Source organism: Centropristis striata, chromosome 14 (genome assembly GCF_030273125.1).
Source record: "Centropristis striata isolate RG_2023a ecotype Rhode Island chromosome 14, C.striata_1.0, whole genome shotgun sequence".
NCBI classification, from domain to species: Eukaryota; Metazoa; Chordata; class Actinopteri; order Perciformes; family Serranidae; genus Centropristis; species Centropristis striata.
The window spans coordinates 3,837,951-3,856,600 of NC_081530.1; the positions used below are offsets into that span (position 1 = coordinate 3,837,951).

At 37.3% G+C, this 18,650-nt stretch overlaps 1 protein-coding gene across 3 annotated transcripts in view; it reads right to left on the reverse strand.

Moving 5' to 3' along the window:
• The window catches only part of LOC131984720 (triple functional domain protein-like), a 114,667-nt gene that overhangs the window by 40,463 nt on the left and 55,554 nt on the right, over positions 1 to 18,650 (reverse strand). For all 3 annotated transcript variants that reach the window (XM_059349650.1, XM_059349649.1, XM_059349648.1), the window contains exons 9-19: positions 18,376 to 18,498; positions 17,657 to 17,848; positions 13,402 to 13,533; positions 12,214 to 12,444; positions 11,367 to 11,489; positions 9,810 to 10,001; positions 8,480 to 8,649; positions 3,869 to 4,043; positions 1,980 to 2,175; positions 326 to 492; positions 97 to 216 (exon numbers count right to left, since the gene is read on the reverse strand). In XM_059349650.1, the coding sequence (XP_059205633.1) occupies positions 97 to 216; positions 326 to 492; positions 1,980 to 2,175; positions 3,869 to 4,043; positions 8,480 to 8,649; positions 9,810 to 10,001; positions 11,367 to 11,489; positions 12,214 to 12,444; positions 13,402 to 13,533; positions 17,657 to 17,848; positions 18,376 to 18,498 (1,821 nt within the window). The remainder of the gene's footprint in view (positions 1 to 96; positions 217 to 325; positions 493 to 1,979; positions 2,176 to 3,868; positions 4,044 to 8,479; positions 8,650 to 9,809; positions 10,002 to 11,366; positions 11,490 to 12,213; positions 12,445 to 13,401; positions 13,534 to 17,656; positions 17,849 to 18,375; positions 18,499 to 18,650) is intronic.

The window sequence follows — 18,650 nt, forward strand, 5'->3', positions numbered from 1 at the left end:
TTTACAATGTCAATAGTCATGACAATAAAGGAAACGCATTGAATGAGAAGGTGTGTCCAAACTTTTGGCCTGATGGAGAAAATGACATCATCTCACCTCAATGGCGTGTTGGAACTGTTCATGTTCTCTCTGCAGCTGCTCAGCTTCCTGTAGGGAGCTGGCTGTTATCAAACCAGCGTTCAGCATTGACTCGCCGTTACGAATCCATCCCAGAACCTGAAAAAACAGAGAGAGAAGAACTTGCAGATATCCTGGGAAACTGAAATGATGGAATCTTTGGCCTGCAGATGGTGCTTTGTTGCGGTTTTCAGCCTGTGCGTCCTACCTGTTTGACTTCAGCCTGCAGGTGTCTCAGCTGGACGCACTGCTCCAGGTGCCTGCGGTGCTGCTCGGCCGCCAAGTCCAGTTCTTGCTGTTTCTCGTGGAGGAACTCCAGCAGGTCCTGAACCCGTGTGGCCATGTCGACGTCCCGGTCACAAAGCAGCTCCACCCCTGGAGGCGATGCACACAGTGGCATTAGCCAGGAGTAGACACATTTTAGACATATTTATTTTTCACTGCTGCAATTCAAAAGTGTGCACCTTATGTCCTTATGTCTGTTTGTATATTATTTGTATATTATTATTTCAGAGACATTGTCTCTCACACTGACTTGGTGATTGTTTATTAATCTCATTGTACCCAGCTACAGTGACAATAAAAGTGATTCTGATTCTGATTCTGACACAGAGGAACGCTACCTGCCTGTCACTGCAATTACCATCAAATTCAGTCTTAATCGCTTTAATTTACATTTGTATTAGTCCTAAAAAAGCCAATTTACCTAAATTCCAACACCTGCTCTATGAGTAATATAATCAGCATGTTTCAATACACGTGACATGATGTAACTATTCTTTGTGCTGCTTTACAGAGCACCTATTAGCATGTGAGATCACAGGTGAGTTATTATGGTTGGTGAGTGGGTGCCTCTCATCACAAACGCTGACCGAATCCAACCCGCGACACCTACACAGTATCAATATTAAACTAATGTAGCCAACACAGAAATGTGTGCAGCAACAGTGAACATGAGCTCTCTCCTGCTTTAACCCTCAGCTGGATGATGACTGATGTCTGATGTGGCGGCCAGGTGACAGTCAAACATCTCTTCACTTCTACTTTACATTAGCATTGAGAGTGAACAGCTTATAATAGCAGGAAGACAGACAGAACAGTCAAGTGCTTGCAGATTTCAGAAGACTTTAGAAAATGGGGGAAAACGAAAAGGAAAATCAGGTAAGAAACTAGGGGTGTGCCATATCGTATCGTTTACGATAATATCGGTATATTTTTTTTATGGTTAAAAAAAATGCATATCATGATATTGGCAATGTTCCTACTTCTTGATGTAGTGGTTAAAGTTGTTTTAATCACAAAAAGCTACTTACTCCCTCTCGCTAAACACATGCAGCTTTCAAAATAAAAGCACAGTGTGTTAAGAGAATCCACCACAGAATTTACAAGAAGACTGTCAAAATAAGATCCCTTAAATAAAATATACAGGAACCTTTATTCTCCTTTACAAAATGTAATTAAAATATACCCCCGGAACCCCTAACTGGTTATTTTTATGATTTTCTCATACTCAAGAGTCGAGAGTAATTTTTTAGTATTTGGCAACTGTTGAGATTTGCACTTCAAACTACATGTTAGATTTTTATTTATTTATACAGACTAAAAAAAATCATATTTTCTACATCTTGTTAAGTATTTCCTAATATCATCAAGAATATCTTTATCGCAAAAATAGCCTGAAATATCGTGATATTCTTTTAGGGCCATATCGCCCACCCCTATAAGAAAGCATCTCAAACAAAGAAAATGAAGACAGGGAAGGAATTAAACTAGTAGAAGACTACAGTGTTTTTTCAAAGACCAATGGCTTCGTTGGATGACATGCTGCTGTGTGTCCAGTCCAGTCTGGGTGGCGGACTCACCAGAGGCCTGGACTTCATTGACGTACTGCAGCAGCTCCTGTCCCTGGTGGATGACATCGAAGGTGAGGTTGTTCATGGTCAGGGCCTTGTCTGCGTGGTGCTGCAGCCTCTGCTCGGCCAGCGTCAGGTCCTCTGTGTCGAAATCATTCATCTGACCCGTCAGCTCCTCGTTCCACGACTCCAGGTCCGAGATAATCTGAGGAGGGACAAAAGGAATTCTTCAGAGGCCACATAAACCTGCATGTATAAGTGTATGGGTATACAGGAAATGTATTGGTATGTTTGTGCAGTGGTGGAAGAAGTATTCAGATCCCTTACTTAAGTAAAAGTACTAATACCACACTGTGATATTACTCCACTACAAATAAAAGTCCTGCATTCATAACTTACTGAAGTAAAAGTGCTAAAGTATCAGGATCAAAATGTACTTAAAGTATCAAAAGTAAAAGTACTTGTCATGCAGAATGGGCCCACTCAGATTGTTTTATATACTCTAAATATATTATTGCATTATTTGAATTGATGCATTTATGTAAACAGCGTTTTAATTCTGTAAAGATAGAGCTGATAATTTTATCATTTTAAAAAACAAATGTCTAATCACTTTAAATTGATCATGTTCTCATGTTAAATCTTAACCCAAAAAGTAACTAGTAACTTAATCTGTCAGCTAAATGTAGTGGAGTAAAAAGTACAATATTTGCCTCAAAATATAGTGAAGTAGATGTATAAAGTTACATAAAATGGAAATACTCAAGTAAAGTATAAGTACCTCAAAATTGGACTTAAGTACAGTACTTGAGTAAATGTACTTAGTTACATTCCACCACTGTGTTTGTGTGCATCTATGTGTACTGGTATGGTGTACAGATATGCAAGTGTTGATACATAGAATTGATATCATGAAATGAGAAATTAGTCTGAAGGAAACAGGTAGTTTTGAGTTTGAGTTTCGATTTTGATTTCTGACCTGTTAATATTGTTTAAAGAAGTGGGGTGGGATTGAACAAGTTTTTACTTCTTCCCACCCCTTTTCAAATATGTTGTGGCATTTTTATAGAGTGCTTGGCAGCCTCATCAGTGCAGGAGTCACTAGGGCTGACTCCTGTTGATGCATTATTATTATTACTGTATTGTTGTTGCATATTTGAAATAAATCATTCAAATCAAAATCAAATCAAATCATGGCAAAGCTTGCTCAGAGGAAATATAAATATGATAAAAACAAACCCATGGTTTGCTGCGAATTAAACACGCACCGCACCGTACACCAAGGTTATTATAGTTAACGAAAACTAACAAAATAACGAAAACTAAAATTGAAAAAACATTTTCGTAAACTGAAATAAAATAAAAACAAGAGTTTTTTAGAAAACGATAACTAACTGAAACTGTATTGTGTGGTTACAAAACTAACTAAAACTAACTAAAACTATAGTGAAAATGTCCTTAGTTTTCGTCTTTGTCAACTTTTTTCATAATTCAGTGTTTCTATTTCAACATGTAGGAACACATGGTAAATATGTTTACTGAGACTGGGATGTCTACACTTACAACCAAAATACAAAACACCCAGAACTGTAAGAGTTAATAACCTTATTGAGGCTAAGATGGATAAACCAAAGGAAATTAAGGCACATACCCATTACAAAAAAACTAAAACTAACACTAAAACTAATAAAAACTAAACTAAAACTAAGCATTTTCTAAAAATAAAAACTAAAATAAAAATAGCAAACTCACTCTAAAAACTAACTAAAACTAACTGAATTTGAAACCAAAAATTCACAATGAAATTAAAACTAAAAAAAAAAAATCCAAAACTATTATACCCTTGCCGTACACACAGCAAACACACACACTTCATCTCTCCGCCCGAGCACACTCACATCGATGGCATCCCTCTCAAAGATGCGGAGCTGCAGGAAGAGCTCCAGTTTGATCTTCCTCTCCTGGAAGAGCTCCTCCATCTGGGCCTGGGCCTCGTCCAGCTGCTGCAGGACGCTCTCGATGTGGTTGATGGAGCTGTTGTGGGGCGTCTTGTTGCTGGAGATGGCCGAGTCCCTGGAACAGATGCACACAATTAAGCAATAAGCAAAGAGAGGCAGCGATGTGCACTTTAAAAAAACCCCAAAAAAAACAGCTAGAAAGGACACAAGCGGGCACGGCGCCAAGCAAACATAGCTGCATAGCGCTATGCAGCCTGCAGCAGCTTATTCAGCTGGAATAGAGCAAAGCAGTCGATTTCAAAGAAAAGATCTGATGCTCATTTGAATTGTGGACAGTCTTGGCTGAAGCAAGCAAACACAATTTCACCTTTTAAATGTAATTTTCAAGACTGAATTTTATGATGTATTCCTTCAATCCTTCTTGTTGTGTTATCATCAAATATCATCATATATCACAGTCACATATATAGATACATTAAAACTCACTGCAGAACCATGTCTGTACAACATTTCTCTAGAATTAGATCACACAAGTATTTTGGGCAGCCCAAAAGAATATGGACCACATCCATTCTAACTCATTTCTTATAATTTTATCATAACAATTTCATACATATTACTTTTATTTTATTTTTCAATAAACCTTTTTCATTATTGTTATTGTTGTAGTTCCAGAATAATTTCATACTAAAAAGATTTCCAATCACAAACCTTGAAAACATTTGTTTGTAACTGACACAAAGTTCCAAAAGGTTTGGGGATCTTTCCTGAAACACTTTTTTTTCTGTGAATGTCTGTGAATAGCTGGACAAGTATGTTTTATTTTGTCTTGTATTATGTTAGAACTCTATTTGCCTTTATTTATTCATTTTTAATTTATAAGCACCAAGAGGACTGCCGTCCAATTTCGTTGTATTTTTGTGCAATGACAATAAATAATTCTATTCTATTCTATTCTATTCTAGAACTTTCAGTCAAACTTTTCTTTTCTTACTCTTTTTTGTGTCTTGTCTTTTAGTTGATTTATGTTAGCAATACAATCGGTCTAAGTTTATCAATTTCTAAATCCTTTTTTTATTTATTGATTTACTTGTTTTTCTAAATATATAACTCGACTCCAAGGACAATATACGCTTCAATACATGGAGTTCCAGCTCGTAGACGGGGCCAGTGGGGGACAAGATGACATGTTTTGCTCCTCTATAATGGAAATGCTCTGTGTTAAACTGATTCTCAACTCAACTTTATTTGTAAAGCACTTTAAAACAACCACAGCCGCAACAAAGTGCTGTACATAAACAAGCAAACAAGAGACAATAAAATAAATAAAACAGGAAATAAACACTAAAATAAATAGATTCATTGCTTTTTAAAAAACAATTAAAAAAAATAAATAAATAAAAGCAAACCATAAAACACTAAAAACAAGAGCAGAGTCTCATGCGTGGTTAAAAGTCAATGAATAAAAATAGGTTTTAAGATGACTTTTAAAAATGGACAGTGAGGAGGCTTGTCTGATGTGCAAAGGTACACTGTAATAAAAATCTGTTTAATTTACGGTAAAGTGCCGGCAGCTGTAGTTGCCAGAACTTCACCGTAAAAAATACAGTGAGCGTATGTAAATGTAAATATCAGCAAAAACTGTAATTTTTTACTGAAAAATCCCATTACTTTTAGGGTGATTGTGTCATCATGGCATTTCTCCATAAATTGTACATGAAAATTTTATATTTACTGCAAAACTATGTGTTTTCTACAGTTTATGACAGTAGAATTCAAAGTTTTATGCTATTCCTTGATTTACGGTAATTAAAAGTGTCTACTACGGTGATATACAATGTTTAATTTTACAAACTAATGCAATTTGACAGTGTTTTACTGTAATTTCTACTAACATTTGTTACAGTGTAGCTCATTGGGTATATGTTACACACTTCAGAAATGTCCCGTGTGTATTTTTTCCCCTTTCTTAAAATTCAATAAAAACATGAAAACTGAGAAAACAAAAGGTTTCCAAAGACAATCAGAGCAATTTTTTACTGAAAAATCCCATTACTTTTAGGGTAATTGTGTCATCATGGCATTTCTCCATAAATTGTACATGAAAATTGTATATTTACTGCAAAACTATGTGTTTTCTACAGTTTATGCCAGTAGAATTCAAAGTTTTATGCTATTCCTTGATTTACGGTAATTAAAAGTGTCTATATACAATGTTTAATTTTACCACCTAATGCAATTTGACAGTGTTTTACTGTAATTTCTACTAACATTTTTTACAGTGTAGCTCATTGGGTATATGTTACACACTTCAGAAATGTCCCGTGTGTATTTTTTCCCCTTTCTTAAAATTCAATAAAAACATGAAAACTGAGAAAACAAAAAGGTTTCCAAAGACAATCAGAGCCACTTGATCAATAACGTGAAAGTGCCTAATATTTACCTTCTACTGGTGCATTCAATGTGGTGCGCAGATTGAGTGTGAAAGTGAAACGGGTCGAACAGATTCTGATTCATCAATGTGACAGATGCACACATGCGTGATGCACGAACACGCAGACAACAGTGAGTTAAATGTGAGTAAGCAAAGACAGCCGAGGTCAGACGGATTCTGATTGGCTTCGGGTTGATTATTCAGCGTGACAGATACACTCCCACACTGAAGTGCACATTCATCAACACACACACACACACACACACAGTACAGTGTCGCATGCACACAGACACACACAAGCAAAAGGTGTGCAGAGTTACAGTTGCCTCCCGGGGAGAGAGCCACACAATTAGACACGCGCTTACAAAAGCAGACTTATGTAAGAATTCACGGTGGAGCCAATACACCGGGGAGAGAGGGATGGAGAGGAAGAAGAGAGGAAAAAAGGGGGGTGGATGAAGAGGGACTAGAACTTCCTCTGGATAAAAATAGTCAGGGTCAACTGCTTCCACCACTCCAACACCTCCTCCTGTCCTCTCAGCGTTCATTTTTTGGTCTTTTCCAAAAATTATTTTTATCATTACTATTTATTGCATATATTTACAGATTTACACACATTTCAATTCCAAATCAGCCCAATTTCTAAATGAGCCAGTCAAAGCTAGATAAAGAGGAATAGACGAAAAGAAGACCATTATATAAGTACATCAAAAAATAATATTGCATTGTTCTTAGGTTGTTATTGTCACTAATTGTTCTTGAGGCTTATTGCATCATTTCCTCTACATAGTAGAGCAATATGATCTTCTTTCCTTTCACTGCTGCTGGGTTGTCTCTATCTCTCAAAGGCAGCTATTCTCAACCTTGGGGTCGGGACCCCAATTGGGGTCGCGAGATGATTTCTGGGGGTCGCCAAATCATTTTGGAAGTCAGCTCTGTCTCCACTGTGTTAAAGTGTTCATGTGTTCATGTGTTTTAGTCTTTTTGGTCACTTAATGTCTTTTTTTTTTGTCATTTTGTGTCTTTTTCGGTCATTTTGTGTCTTTTTTTTAGTCATTTTGTGTCTTTTTTTGGTAATTTTTTTTTCTTTTTTAGGTAATTTTGTGTCTTTTTTGGGTCATTTTGTGTCTTTTTTGGGTCATTTTGAGTCTTTTTTTGGTCATTCGAGTCTTTTTTGGTCATTTTGTTTCTTTTTTTTGGGTGATCTGAACTGTGCATGTGAGACAACATGCATGTTAAATTGGGGGTCGCGACTCAAAAAGGTTGAGAACTACTGCTCTAAGGGACAGTTCACTCCAAAAATACACATTTAACCTCTTAGTGAAGTGCTATTTATAAATCTAGATTGTTTTGGTGTGAGTTGTTAAGTGTTGGTGCATTTTTGCCTTCTCTCCACTAAAATGGAACTAGATGGCACTCTGCTTGTTGTACCAAAGAAATACATCAGCAATGCCTCTTTCCAGGAATCATGATCCTGTTCTGAGCAGTTTTGGGAGTGAACTATACCTACATGAAACTGCTCACAACAAGGTCTGTGAGTAACCACGTTGTGATTTCTGGAAAAAGAGATTGCCGTTTCTCTTTTTTTTTTTTTGGTGCTTTGAGCACAAAAAGCTGAGACCATCTAGTTCCATCATTTGAGAGAAAGCAGACATCTCTGAGGCTGATATCTCCAACACTGCAACTCAAACCCAAACCATCTTGATTGATAGACAGCACTACAGCCAAGAGGAAAATATGATTTTTTTTTATTTTGGGGTGAACTTTTCCTTTAACTAGTATTTATGTGGGTTAAACGGTTTGTTAGTTCAGTTTATTGGATTGACACTCTGCTTGCCTGATTCACTTGATACTAATTTTGCAGCTCTGCACTGGTCTGCCTTTGGATTCACATTAGAACTGAAAATAAGGTTAGTTTCATATCCCTGTCACGCCATAGGTTTTTTTGTTTTGTTCGTTTTCAATGTAGTGGTTTTGTTTTAGCTCCACTTGTTTGAGGATATGGACAAAGTTAGACGAATGCATCTCTAGCTGACATGCATATGTCCACTGTACTGTCTGGATCATTTCTGTTTAATGCTTTGCACTGGTGTTTAGTCTGGTGTATTAATCTCTACCTGAGTTGCTGGATGAGATCCTCTCCCTCCTTGATGACGTTGACGGTGACCTGCAGCGTGGTCTGCTGCTGCTGGCCGAAGCGTTTGATCAGATCCTGGACGGCCTCCACCGACTCGGCGTAGACGTCGTCCAGCAGCTCCTTCTGGAGCTCCTCCAGCCACGTCCACAGCTGCAGGAGCACATGCAGTCGTGTGGTGAATATTCTCTTATGCTACCGTACAGTATGAGCTTTTCTGGTCATTGTAATTTAAAATACACTACCGGTCAAAAGTTTTAGAACACCCCAATTTTTCCAGTTTTTTATTGAAATTCAAGCAGTTCAAGTCAAATGAACAGCTTGAAAGGGTACAAAGATAAGTGGTGAACTGTCAGAGGTAAATAAAAAAAGGTAAGCTTAACCAAAACTGAAAGATAATGTACATTTCAGAATTATACAAGAAGGCCTTTTTCAGGGAACAAGAAATGGGTTAACAACTTAACTCTATGGAGTCTTGGGCTATTTGTCCATTTTTGAATTCTTTTCATGTCTTTGTAAGTCATTTTGTGTCTTTTTTTAGTCATTTTGTGTCTTTTTTTAGTCCTTTAGTCCAACATAAAATGTGATTTTGAATCTTTTTTTTTACTTTCAAAACACTATCATGCTCAATAAAGAATTTTAAATGTTGCAAATGTGCATTAATTTCAGAGTACACTGAGACATTAAACTGCATAATTTTCAATTAAATTCTGGAAAAGTTGGTGTGTTCTAAAACTTTTGACCAGTAGTGTAGTTAGCAAGAATTGTAATAGAAAATCTAACTATTAAGTTATTACATATTTGTTGATCTTGCATGACACTCAGTGACAGTTCAGTGACTGCTCTTAACCCATTGAAGCCTGGACAGCGGATACGTCGTTTTGTAGTATTTGTATAAGCTCTCAAATACTTTTAGAATTTAATTTCTATCTGCTACAGAGGCTGAAAAGTCTATTATTTAGTAGAAGCGTTGACACTTCTGTTGAATTTCAAGAAAAACTTCAGGTTTTAGGGGCTGATTTTAAAATCGCCCAGAGGTTTTACAGGCGTTTCAGGCCTCAATAGGTTAATTCTGAAACCTCGGACAAAATTTTATGGTCAAGTCTAATTGAAAAAATCACCCTCACCTAATAATGCCAAACTACCCTTGTTTACAAAGGTAGGGCTGAGAAATGCCCACTTCCATGTGAATAACTGTTTAAATCTATCTGGTAATTATTTCCCACTTGCTCAGAGAGCACTGTGAAAGCTCTCATCCACACAAACACGCAGCCCACCATCCACTTCAGCATTACGTCATCCTCCCTGCCTACCTCTTTGACGTGCGTGTGGAAGGCGACAGACATGTCCAGCAGGACTTTGCGCTGCTCCACGCGTCGAACAAAGTCTTGGATTCTGTCTTCGAGCTGGTGGGCGGCCTGGTAGATCTCCTCCGGGTCGCACTCTCCCGTCTGGGCCAGCTGCTCGGCCGCCTCCAGCAGCTTGTCTGCATTGGTGTACGTATTCTACACCGCGGGGCCGGGGACGGAGAGAGAGGGGTTAACCCGGGAAGACGATATAATGCAAGTAAAACATATTGTGAACACGAGCAGAGAGAGAGGAGGCAGTGAGAAAATGAAACACAGGCTATGTAGGAGACATGTGCACTGATAGAGGCAGTGATAGTAGAGCTGCACACACATAACTAGTGAGAGGAAACAAAGACAGAGAGTGGGTGAAGGTGATATAAAGAGGAAGAGAAAGATGCTGCAGAAATAGATTGCTACATTAAGGTGGGATTTTTAGAAAGGTGGTGTTAATATTTTCTGGTTAAAGCTGATGAGAGCTGCCACTCCGGGCAAGTATTTTACACAATGCAGCACAAAACTACTTACCTCTTGACAAATTATTCATCATTTATTCATTCATTGGAGGCTAAACACTCCCCAAAAATGTGTTATGTTTTTCAACTAACACATCATTAGGACAAAATGTGACACTTTAATTATTGAATTATATATTTCTTCTTTTTGAAGTTATATTGTCTGGCTTTGAAAATCACTTGCTTAACAATATTTCTCTGGAAGCCCCGAGGGGACTAGATAGGTCTCAAATGTTGTTTAGTTGTTGTTTGGTTAGACAACAATTTTATTTTAAATAATGCTTGTGCAAAAAGAAAATTAGGCTACATTGTTCATATTGCATTTTCATTTTCAACATTTAATATTGTCTACTGTATAGGAGGTTGAGTCTTTGAAAATAAAAAGGTCAAATAACCTTTTAATTTCAAATTGTAAGAAAAAATGTTTTTTTCACTGTAACTGGTTACTTTGATTACACTGCATCTTAATTTTTAAATTTGAATTAAATTGAAATACTGTCCACTGAGGAGCAGGGTACAACTTTGAAAGGTACATGTCAAACAGCTTTTCCATTTTTCATTTTAATATGTTCATAGGATGGAAAGAACGATGAGTATTTATGAAAATTAACAGTCTATTATTGCAAATTTTTACTGAAGTAACACATGAAAAAATGATGATGCTATAGTTGAATTATTTTTTCATTTTCAGGTTCACAACATTATTTTAATTTAGTTCCAACTGGGCTTCCATACATGCTTTCTTGTAGTCGTGATAAAAAGCAATGAATCTATTTATTTTAGTTTTTATTTCCTGTTTTATTTATTTTATTGTCTCTTGTTTGCTTGTTTATGTACAGCACTTTGTTGCGGCTGTGGTTGTTTTAAAATGCTTTACAAATAAAGTGATAAAAAAAACAGTGGTGGCTGAATTCAATGGTAACTGTATATTTTAAGATGAGGAAATATCTCTATTCAATTGGTTCTCATGTGATGGAGAGTGAGAGTTACAGAAGCAGAACCAAGCTACCTGAGCCACTTCCTCAAAGTCCTCGTGCCGTTTCTGCAGAGCTCGGGCTCGGTGGAGGGACTTTCCTACGCCGGTGTGTTTGCTCAGGAAGGCCTCGCCGTGGTTTTCTATCCAGTCCAGCACCTGTGCAGAGACACCAAAGCGTCCATAAAGTGAGACAGGCACTGTGGGAATGGGCAACCACAAGGGGGTGCACTAAGGTGGTAGATGAGCCAAAAGTGTTGATGATAATCAAAAGAGTGTGTAAGAGAAGAGGAATGACAGAAATGACGATGAGTATTTTACAAGGCATTGCATTGAGCTTTTATTTTTCACACTCCTCTTCATGCACTCTGTCCTTCATGGCGTTAATGGATGAACAGCATCTGCATGGACATATGACCCAATTCAGTTGCCATAGCAACAGTTGCCATGTCAATTCTCTCAAGAATGGCCATGATGATTTTTTGGGGCAGTATACAACTGTATTATCAGATTGGACCATTTGCTGATTATACTTATTTTTAAGCCTTTATTCAGCAGAGAACACTCAAACATTTCAGGCTTCTATCCAATGTTCCTTTCCACTGAAGTACATGTTGAGTGAAGACACAAGGTTCCAGCAACTTCCTCAAGGACATTTTGATAGGAAACATGGCTGCTGTTAAGATCAAACCCTCTATTAAGAGTAGAATGCTTCTAACCAGCAGTCTACCCTGCTATTTTCAAATTACCGTCAAGCCCTCTCAATGTTATACTGAAAAAACTGGCAATTAAGTTTGGTCCTGGAATTACCATGTGTGCATCCATATAAGCAATACAAAGATATACACAATATATCTGTGTGTGTGTGTGTGTGTGTGTGTACCTGTTGGACATCCTGCTGAAACACACAGAGCTGCAGACGTTGGTGCAGCCGCACTTTGCGGTGTTGCCAGATGTTTTCCAGCTGTCTCTGGTGATGCAGCACCTCGTGGATGATGTCCAGGACGTGGTGCACTGCCTTGGAGTAGTTTGCTGATGCTGTAAGTGAATCAGCGCTGCCCGGGGTCAAAGGTCGCTGCAGCTTGTCCAACAGGGCTTTGCCATCTTGGCTCACCTGTGGAACATTTGGAAAATAACTTGTCATGGTATTTTTTTTTTTCCTGAATGAAGCTTTGAATGTCTGTCGACATGTTTTATGACATAATCACCCTAAAAAAACCTCAATTTGAATATAGTGTTTCATGGATTAAATGAGACTTGAGTCTTTTTTTATTAAATCAACTACCTGTAATGAATATTGGTTATATAAATGTAATTTATGGTGCACTGTTAATACAGGTTTGAAAGGCTTAACACCAATAAATATGAATTGCAAGCAGAATATTTCTTTAGTTAAAACAAATTTTGGTGGATGGTAAAAAGACAATAAAATAAAATAAAAACTATGCAGGTTCGGTACTGTTCGGTACAGCTCGGATGAAAAAAAGGATACCAACATTATATTTTTTATTATATATATAAATATATATATATATATATATATACACATTATACAAAGCGCCAACGGATAGCTAACTGTGTGTATAATTGCTTGGGAAAACAAACACTTTAGATGTTACATTAAGAAACTTAAAAAGGGAAATAATAAATCAAAGAGCCACAAGGGATGGATTACTTAGAAAAACAATGAAAAAGTTATTTTTCCACACTGTGCTGTTGCAATTCCTTTTTAATATTGTCAGTGTAAAAGGTATTTATTCTAAATTAAATCTGAAGTAAGGAGTTTTTCTCTGTAGATGAAGCTTTAATTTGAACTTCATCTTAGAAAATGTAATCCTACTTCAAACAATGCTTTTACAGTTCAAGAGTAAACTTAATTTTAAAGTTTAAATCCGCTAAAAGAGAAAAAAGCTACAAGTTACTGTATGTGATTCATGTTGCTATAACACATTAAGTGTGACTCATCTGTGAGAAGTGTGTTGAAACTTAAATAATACGGAAACTGCTGCAAAATTAAAAAGTCCATGATGTGAAAATGTAATTTTCTATGCGTAGATGAAGAGAAAGTTACCTCAGAGTAGGCAGCAGTGATGTGTTCATACAGGCCTTGGTGGTGGTGGATGGCGTCTTCCAGGTCTTGCAGCTCGGAGGGCAGATCCACCTCGCCGCACGCCTTACACCACGAGTCCACGTTACTCATGTACTGCAGGGGAAAACATGCATAAACATCAAACATGAAACACTTCAAAATCAAATATAAAAAGCATGTCTTCACACGATATGGGGATATAACCACCTACTTTGATTACATTGCATCTTAATTTTTTAATTTGAATTAAAATTGAAATACTGTTCACTGAGGAGCGGGGTACAACTTTGAAAGGTACATGTCAAACAGCTTTTCCATTTTTCATTTTAATATGTTCATAGGATGGAAAGAACGATGAGTATTTAGGAAAATTAACAGTCTATTATTGCAAATTTTTACTGAAGTAACACATGAAAAAATGATGATGCTATTGTTGAATTATTTTTTCATTTTCAGGTTCACAACATAATTTTAATTAAGTTCCAAATGGGCTTCCATACATGCTTTCTTGTAGAGGTGATAAAAATAAAAAATAAAAACATTAGTGGTGGACACGATATAACCACCACAGTGGGTGGTTATTGTTGACGTTTTATTTTTTAAATGTGTTACTATTTTTTCTTTTTTGTGTGTTATTGTTGTTTGTTTGTTCATTGTTGTCTCATTATGACTACATGGGTGTATGTGTACTTATGTGTTTGTAAGTTAATAACAAGTTATGTGTGTTAATAATGGTAATAATGAGTTTATAAACTACATTACTATGTGTTATACATACATATATATAAATATTATTGTTATATAACTGAATATAGTAAATTAACACAGGGAGAAGGGATTTAATAAGCTTTGGCTTCTTCCCACTCCTTTTGAACACAAATAAGTGTTGAGTCTTGTTTCATTTGTGTTGTTGTCTTGTATTTATTGTTGTTCGTTTGTTTTTAAATGTTCATCTTTTATTTTGTGTTCAAATAAATTCTCAATCAATCAATCAATTATACAAGCTGCAGCTCTAAAGCATTTCACATGAGACGCAGCATTAGACCGTGGTGGTGAAAGCATCCGTGTTCTTCCAAGGAGTCACATGTAAGTCAGACATACAAGAGTGTACAAGAAATGGCCTGAGGAGCATTTTTTATTCTATTAGTGAGCTTAAAGATGCAGAAATGTCCTCATGTATGGTTATGAGCTCTCTTAAAGCTTTTTCAGAGCAATTATACATGGCTGAGTGTGCGGTTCATTGGTGTGTGTGGTGACTTTCTAGAACTTTCTCCTGTGGGAGTGGACGAAAACAACACAATCAGCAGGGCTGGCCTCAAAGAAACATCACAAGTTGAAGAAATCTCATTATTCTCCTTTAAACATGTCTTCCCATGTTAATTAGAATACGATGCATGAGCAGAACAAAAGGTTTAAAATGAGCTTTTCTGTTTGTGTGATGGAGAAAAGGTTGAGGTTAAAACCCCTGGAAAAAAAAGCTGTTTTTATTTCAGCTCACAAACATGAAAGGCTGTTCTGATGACGGCAATATTCCAGGTCGGAAAAGTCGTACCACCCATAATCCCTAGTTGGGATTCTGCTTGTGCACTTTTTCAGGCCATGAATCATTCCATAGTGGTCCGACTAATGAGCACAGACAGAAATAACAGCAGATAACAAATGCCTTACTTACATACTGCATATGTGTATGTAAATATATGTTAATATGTGGGGCTTTATAGATTTAATGAGGCCAAATGGGTATTTTACAACCCAGAAAGTGTGTGCATATGTCTCCACATGCATCTATTAAGTGTGAGGGTCAACACCTCAGCTGGTTCCAAAGGTACATCAAGTGAGTTTTACTGTATCCACATCCCACTATACCTGGCTTAGTGGAATAGTTTTGGCATTATGAGATTTATGTCCATCTGCTTTCTTAGATGAAAGAACAATATTGCTTAACCCTTTGATGCACAACATGGGTCAAAAATGACCTGCATTCATTTCCCATGTTATTTAATGCTGCTGTGTGTTTCTGTGCTCCATCTTTTGATATCAACTTATTTTATGATTGAACATTCTAAATATTCTTTAAATATCTTGTTTTTGATAACAACAGATCATTATTTCCATTTTGCTTCTCATAATTTATAAAGAAAAAAAGTTTTTTGTATTATTACATTGCTAACTACTTGGCTAAGTAGCTTGCTAAGCTAACTACTTAGCCAAGAAGTTAGCTAAGAAGTTAGCTTAACAAGCTACTTAGCTAAAAAAAGGATCAGGCTCATTTTTCAACCATGTTGTGTATTAGAAGAGTAGTGACAGAAAAAGCGATTTTATTCAAAAATGAATAAAGGAAAACATAAAAATTAGGATGTATGATGATCAAAAACAAACTAATTGAGGAAAACCTGGAATACTGAACGATGAATTATTGCAAAGATATAGAACATAAAAACTGTCGGGTCACTTTAGACGCCTGTTGTGCATCAAAGGGTTAAATGTGATCTAAATACGAAGCTACAGCCAGTGGCCACGCGGTTTAGGACTAGTCTTTGTCTGGATGCAGCTACTTCCTTAAAGTTGTCATCAAAGTTTTTCTAAGTAAACAAATAGGATCTATTGTAATAATTAATGAGCTTCAGATATGCTGGACAGGGCTGCTCATGGGCTGGGCAATGTCTCAAATAGGTTTGATACCCATAGGGTAAGCGTAGGTATCTGCCATTACCAATCCGGTAGAGTCGTTTGTCCATTCAAAACGAAGCTGTTAAAAAAAGATTTTCTCTGAATCCACTTTGCTAAACCTGGCCATCTAAAAACATCCTGCTCAAACTGTGAAGCCACTACTTCCCTAAAGGAAGAAATACATTTCCCACATCAATACCTAAATATAACACTAACTGTTCACATGATACTGAACATTTTGTAAAGCTGAAGTATTTAATCAATCAGTCAATTGAATCAAAAAGTAAATCTTCCACAATTTTTATTAGAAATTGCTTAAAACATGCATTTATGTGCAACATATTATATGTATAAAAAACAAGAAGAACGAAAGACTGTAACGTAGCTCCTCTACAGCGCCAACAATGTCCAAAACTAGCTTGCATGCTCGCTAACGTTATCGCTAGCAAAGTACTATCCGACTGGATGTGTTACTTGGCTAGCATGGCAAATAATTTCATCAGCTAACATGATCCATGATGCTTCCTTATTTAAGCCAATAATAAAAGATCCAAAGGTACAAAACAAACATGTATATCTAATGAGTCTACTAGCCAAGATCAATGCAAGACAGGGGCAGAAAACTAGCTAACTGTAACCTAAGCTAAGGTTAGCCAGCTAGCTGTGACTTAGCTCAGCAGCATGGATCTGCTGTTGGTTGCTTCATAATGTTGAAAATCTGATAATCCAGTAATTTGCAAACAACACTGTCACCATGATGATCCATGAACATGATATCAACATGATGCCTCGGTATGTATGTATGTACACTACTGGTCAAAAGTTTTAGAACACACCAACTTTTCCAGAATTTAATTGAAAATGATGCAGTTTAATGTCTCAGTGTACTCTGAAATTAATGCACATTTGCAACATTTAAAATTCTTGATTGACCATGATAGTGTTTTGAAAGTAAAAAAAGATTCAAAATCACATTTTATGTTGGACTAAAGGACTAAAAAAAGACACAAAATTACCAAAAAAAGACTTACAAAGACATGTAAAGAATTCAAAAATGGACAAAACAGCCCAAGACTCCATAGAGTTAAGTTGTTAATCCATTTCTTGTTCCCTGAAAAAGGCCTACTTGTATAATTCTGAAATGTACATTATCTTTCAGTTTTGGTTAAGCTTACCTTTTTTTATTTACCTCTGGCAGTTCACCACTTACCTTTGTACCCTTTCAAGCTGTTCATTTGACTTGAACTGCTTGAATTTCAATAAAAAACTGGAAAAATTGGGGTGTTCTAAAACTTTTGACCGGTAGTGTATGTCAGGTCAGTCTTTTGGCTGATGCTAATGAACGCACGCTAACACAAATGCCGTGCGAACACACAATGCTAACTGCAGTTCACTTAACGGCCACCGGTGTTCATTATTAACACGGATTTTCTGAAAAATCCACAAACAACCCTGATTCCAAAAGAAAGTTGTCTAACAATAGTTCTCTAAAAATAAATGACCTCGTTTCGTTCCTTGTCATATTAGACAAAAAAAGCATGTGTCAGCACTTTTGTTTCCATCTCACCTGGTCACATTTCTGGTGGAAGCTGGCAGACATCTCCAGCAACGTGCTGCGTTCATCCAGTGCTGCTGCAAAGGCCTTCCACTCCTGCTCCAGCTGGCCTGAGATCTGCTTGATCTGCTGGGAGGCGTAGTGACCCGACTCCAGCAGCCGGTTGCCCACTGACATGATGCGGTTGATGTTCACGTACACGTTCTGCACGGCGAGACAGGGAGAGAGGAGAAGAGACGGTTGAACAGAGACAGGGTTGTGGGGAAATGAAACACCTGGCTGACATTGGGGGAGAGTGAAATGAAAGACAGGCGGATAAAGAGCTAGGCTTGAGGAAAGACTAGATGAAACACTGCAAAGAAGAGGGGCAGAGACTGAGGCGAGGGGTATTGAACTGTCGTCATCGTTTCTCATCTGAGGACAGAAACTCTAGCGGCTAGATTGATTCCTCCTCTCAATGGTTTCATAATGGTTACATAAGGCTGACTGTGGATAAAGAATAGGATTACTTAATACCTGGTTGTGATGCTGCTAGCACGCAGAAAATCTGCGAGTGCACACAAGCGCAGGCTGCTCCAAACAAACACTCAAACACAGTACTTGAGGTTGACGCTAAGTGCAATAACTATATGATTATAGAGTGCAGGTCATGTACCCGATAGTCCAAGTGGGCGGAAAAGCATTACCTCCTGCAGAGAATCAGAGTGTGTGCGTATGCATGTGTGTCTTACCATGCAGTTCATAGCGAAGTGGTTGTGTTGGGTTTGCAGCTCCACGGCGTGGGGGTGGTTGTTGCCAATCTCTGTGTAGCCTGCCAGGAACAAACCCTTGTTGTGCATGATCCAGTCAAACATCTGAAGGCACGGGGAATGACAGAACAGAAAAATATAATGAAGAAAAACATATACACACACACATAAGGTCCGGCTTCATCATTAACTTTCACAGATCATTGCAAGAATCAGTAAAAACAAACAGCTGGCACTTAGCCGTGTGGGCAGACCTT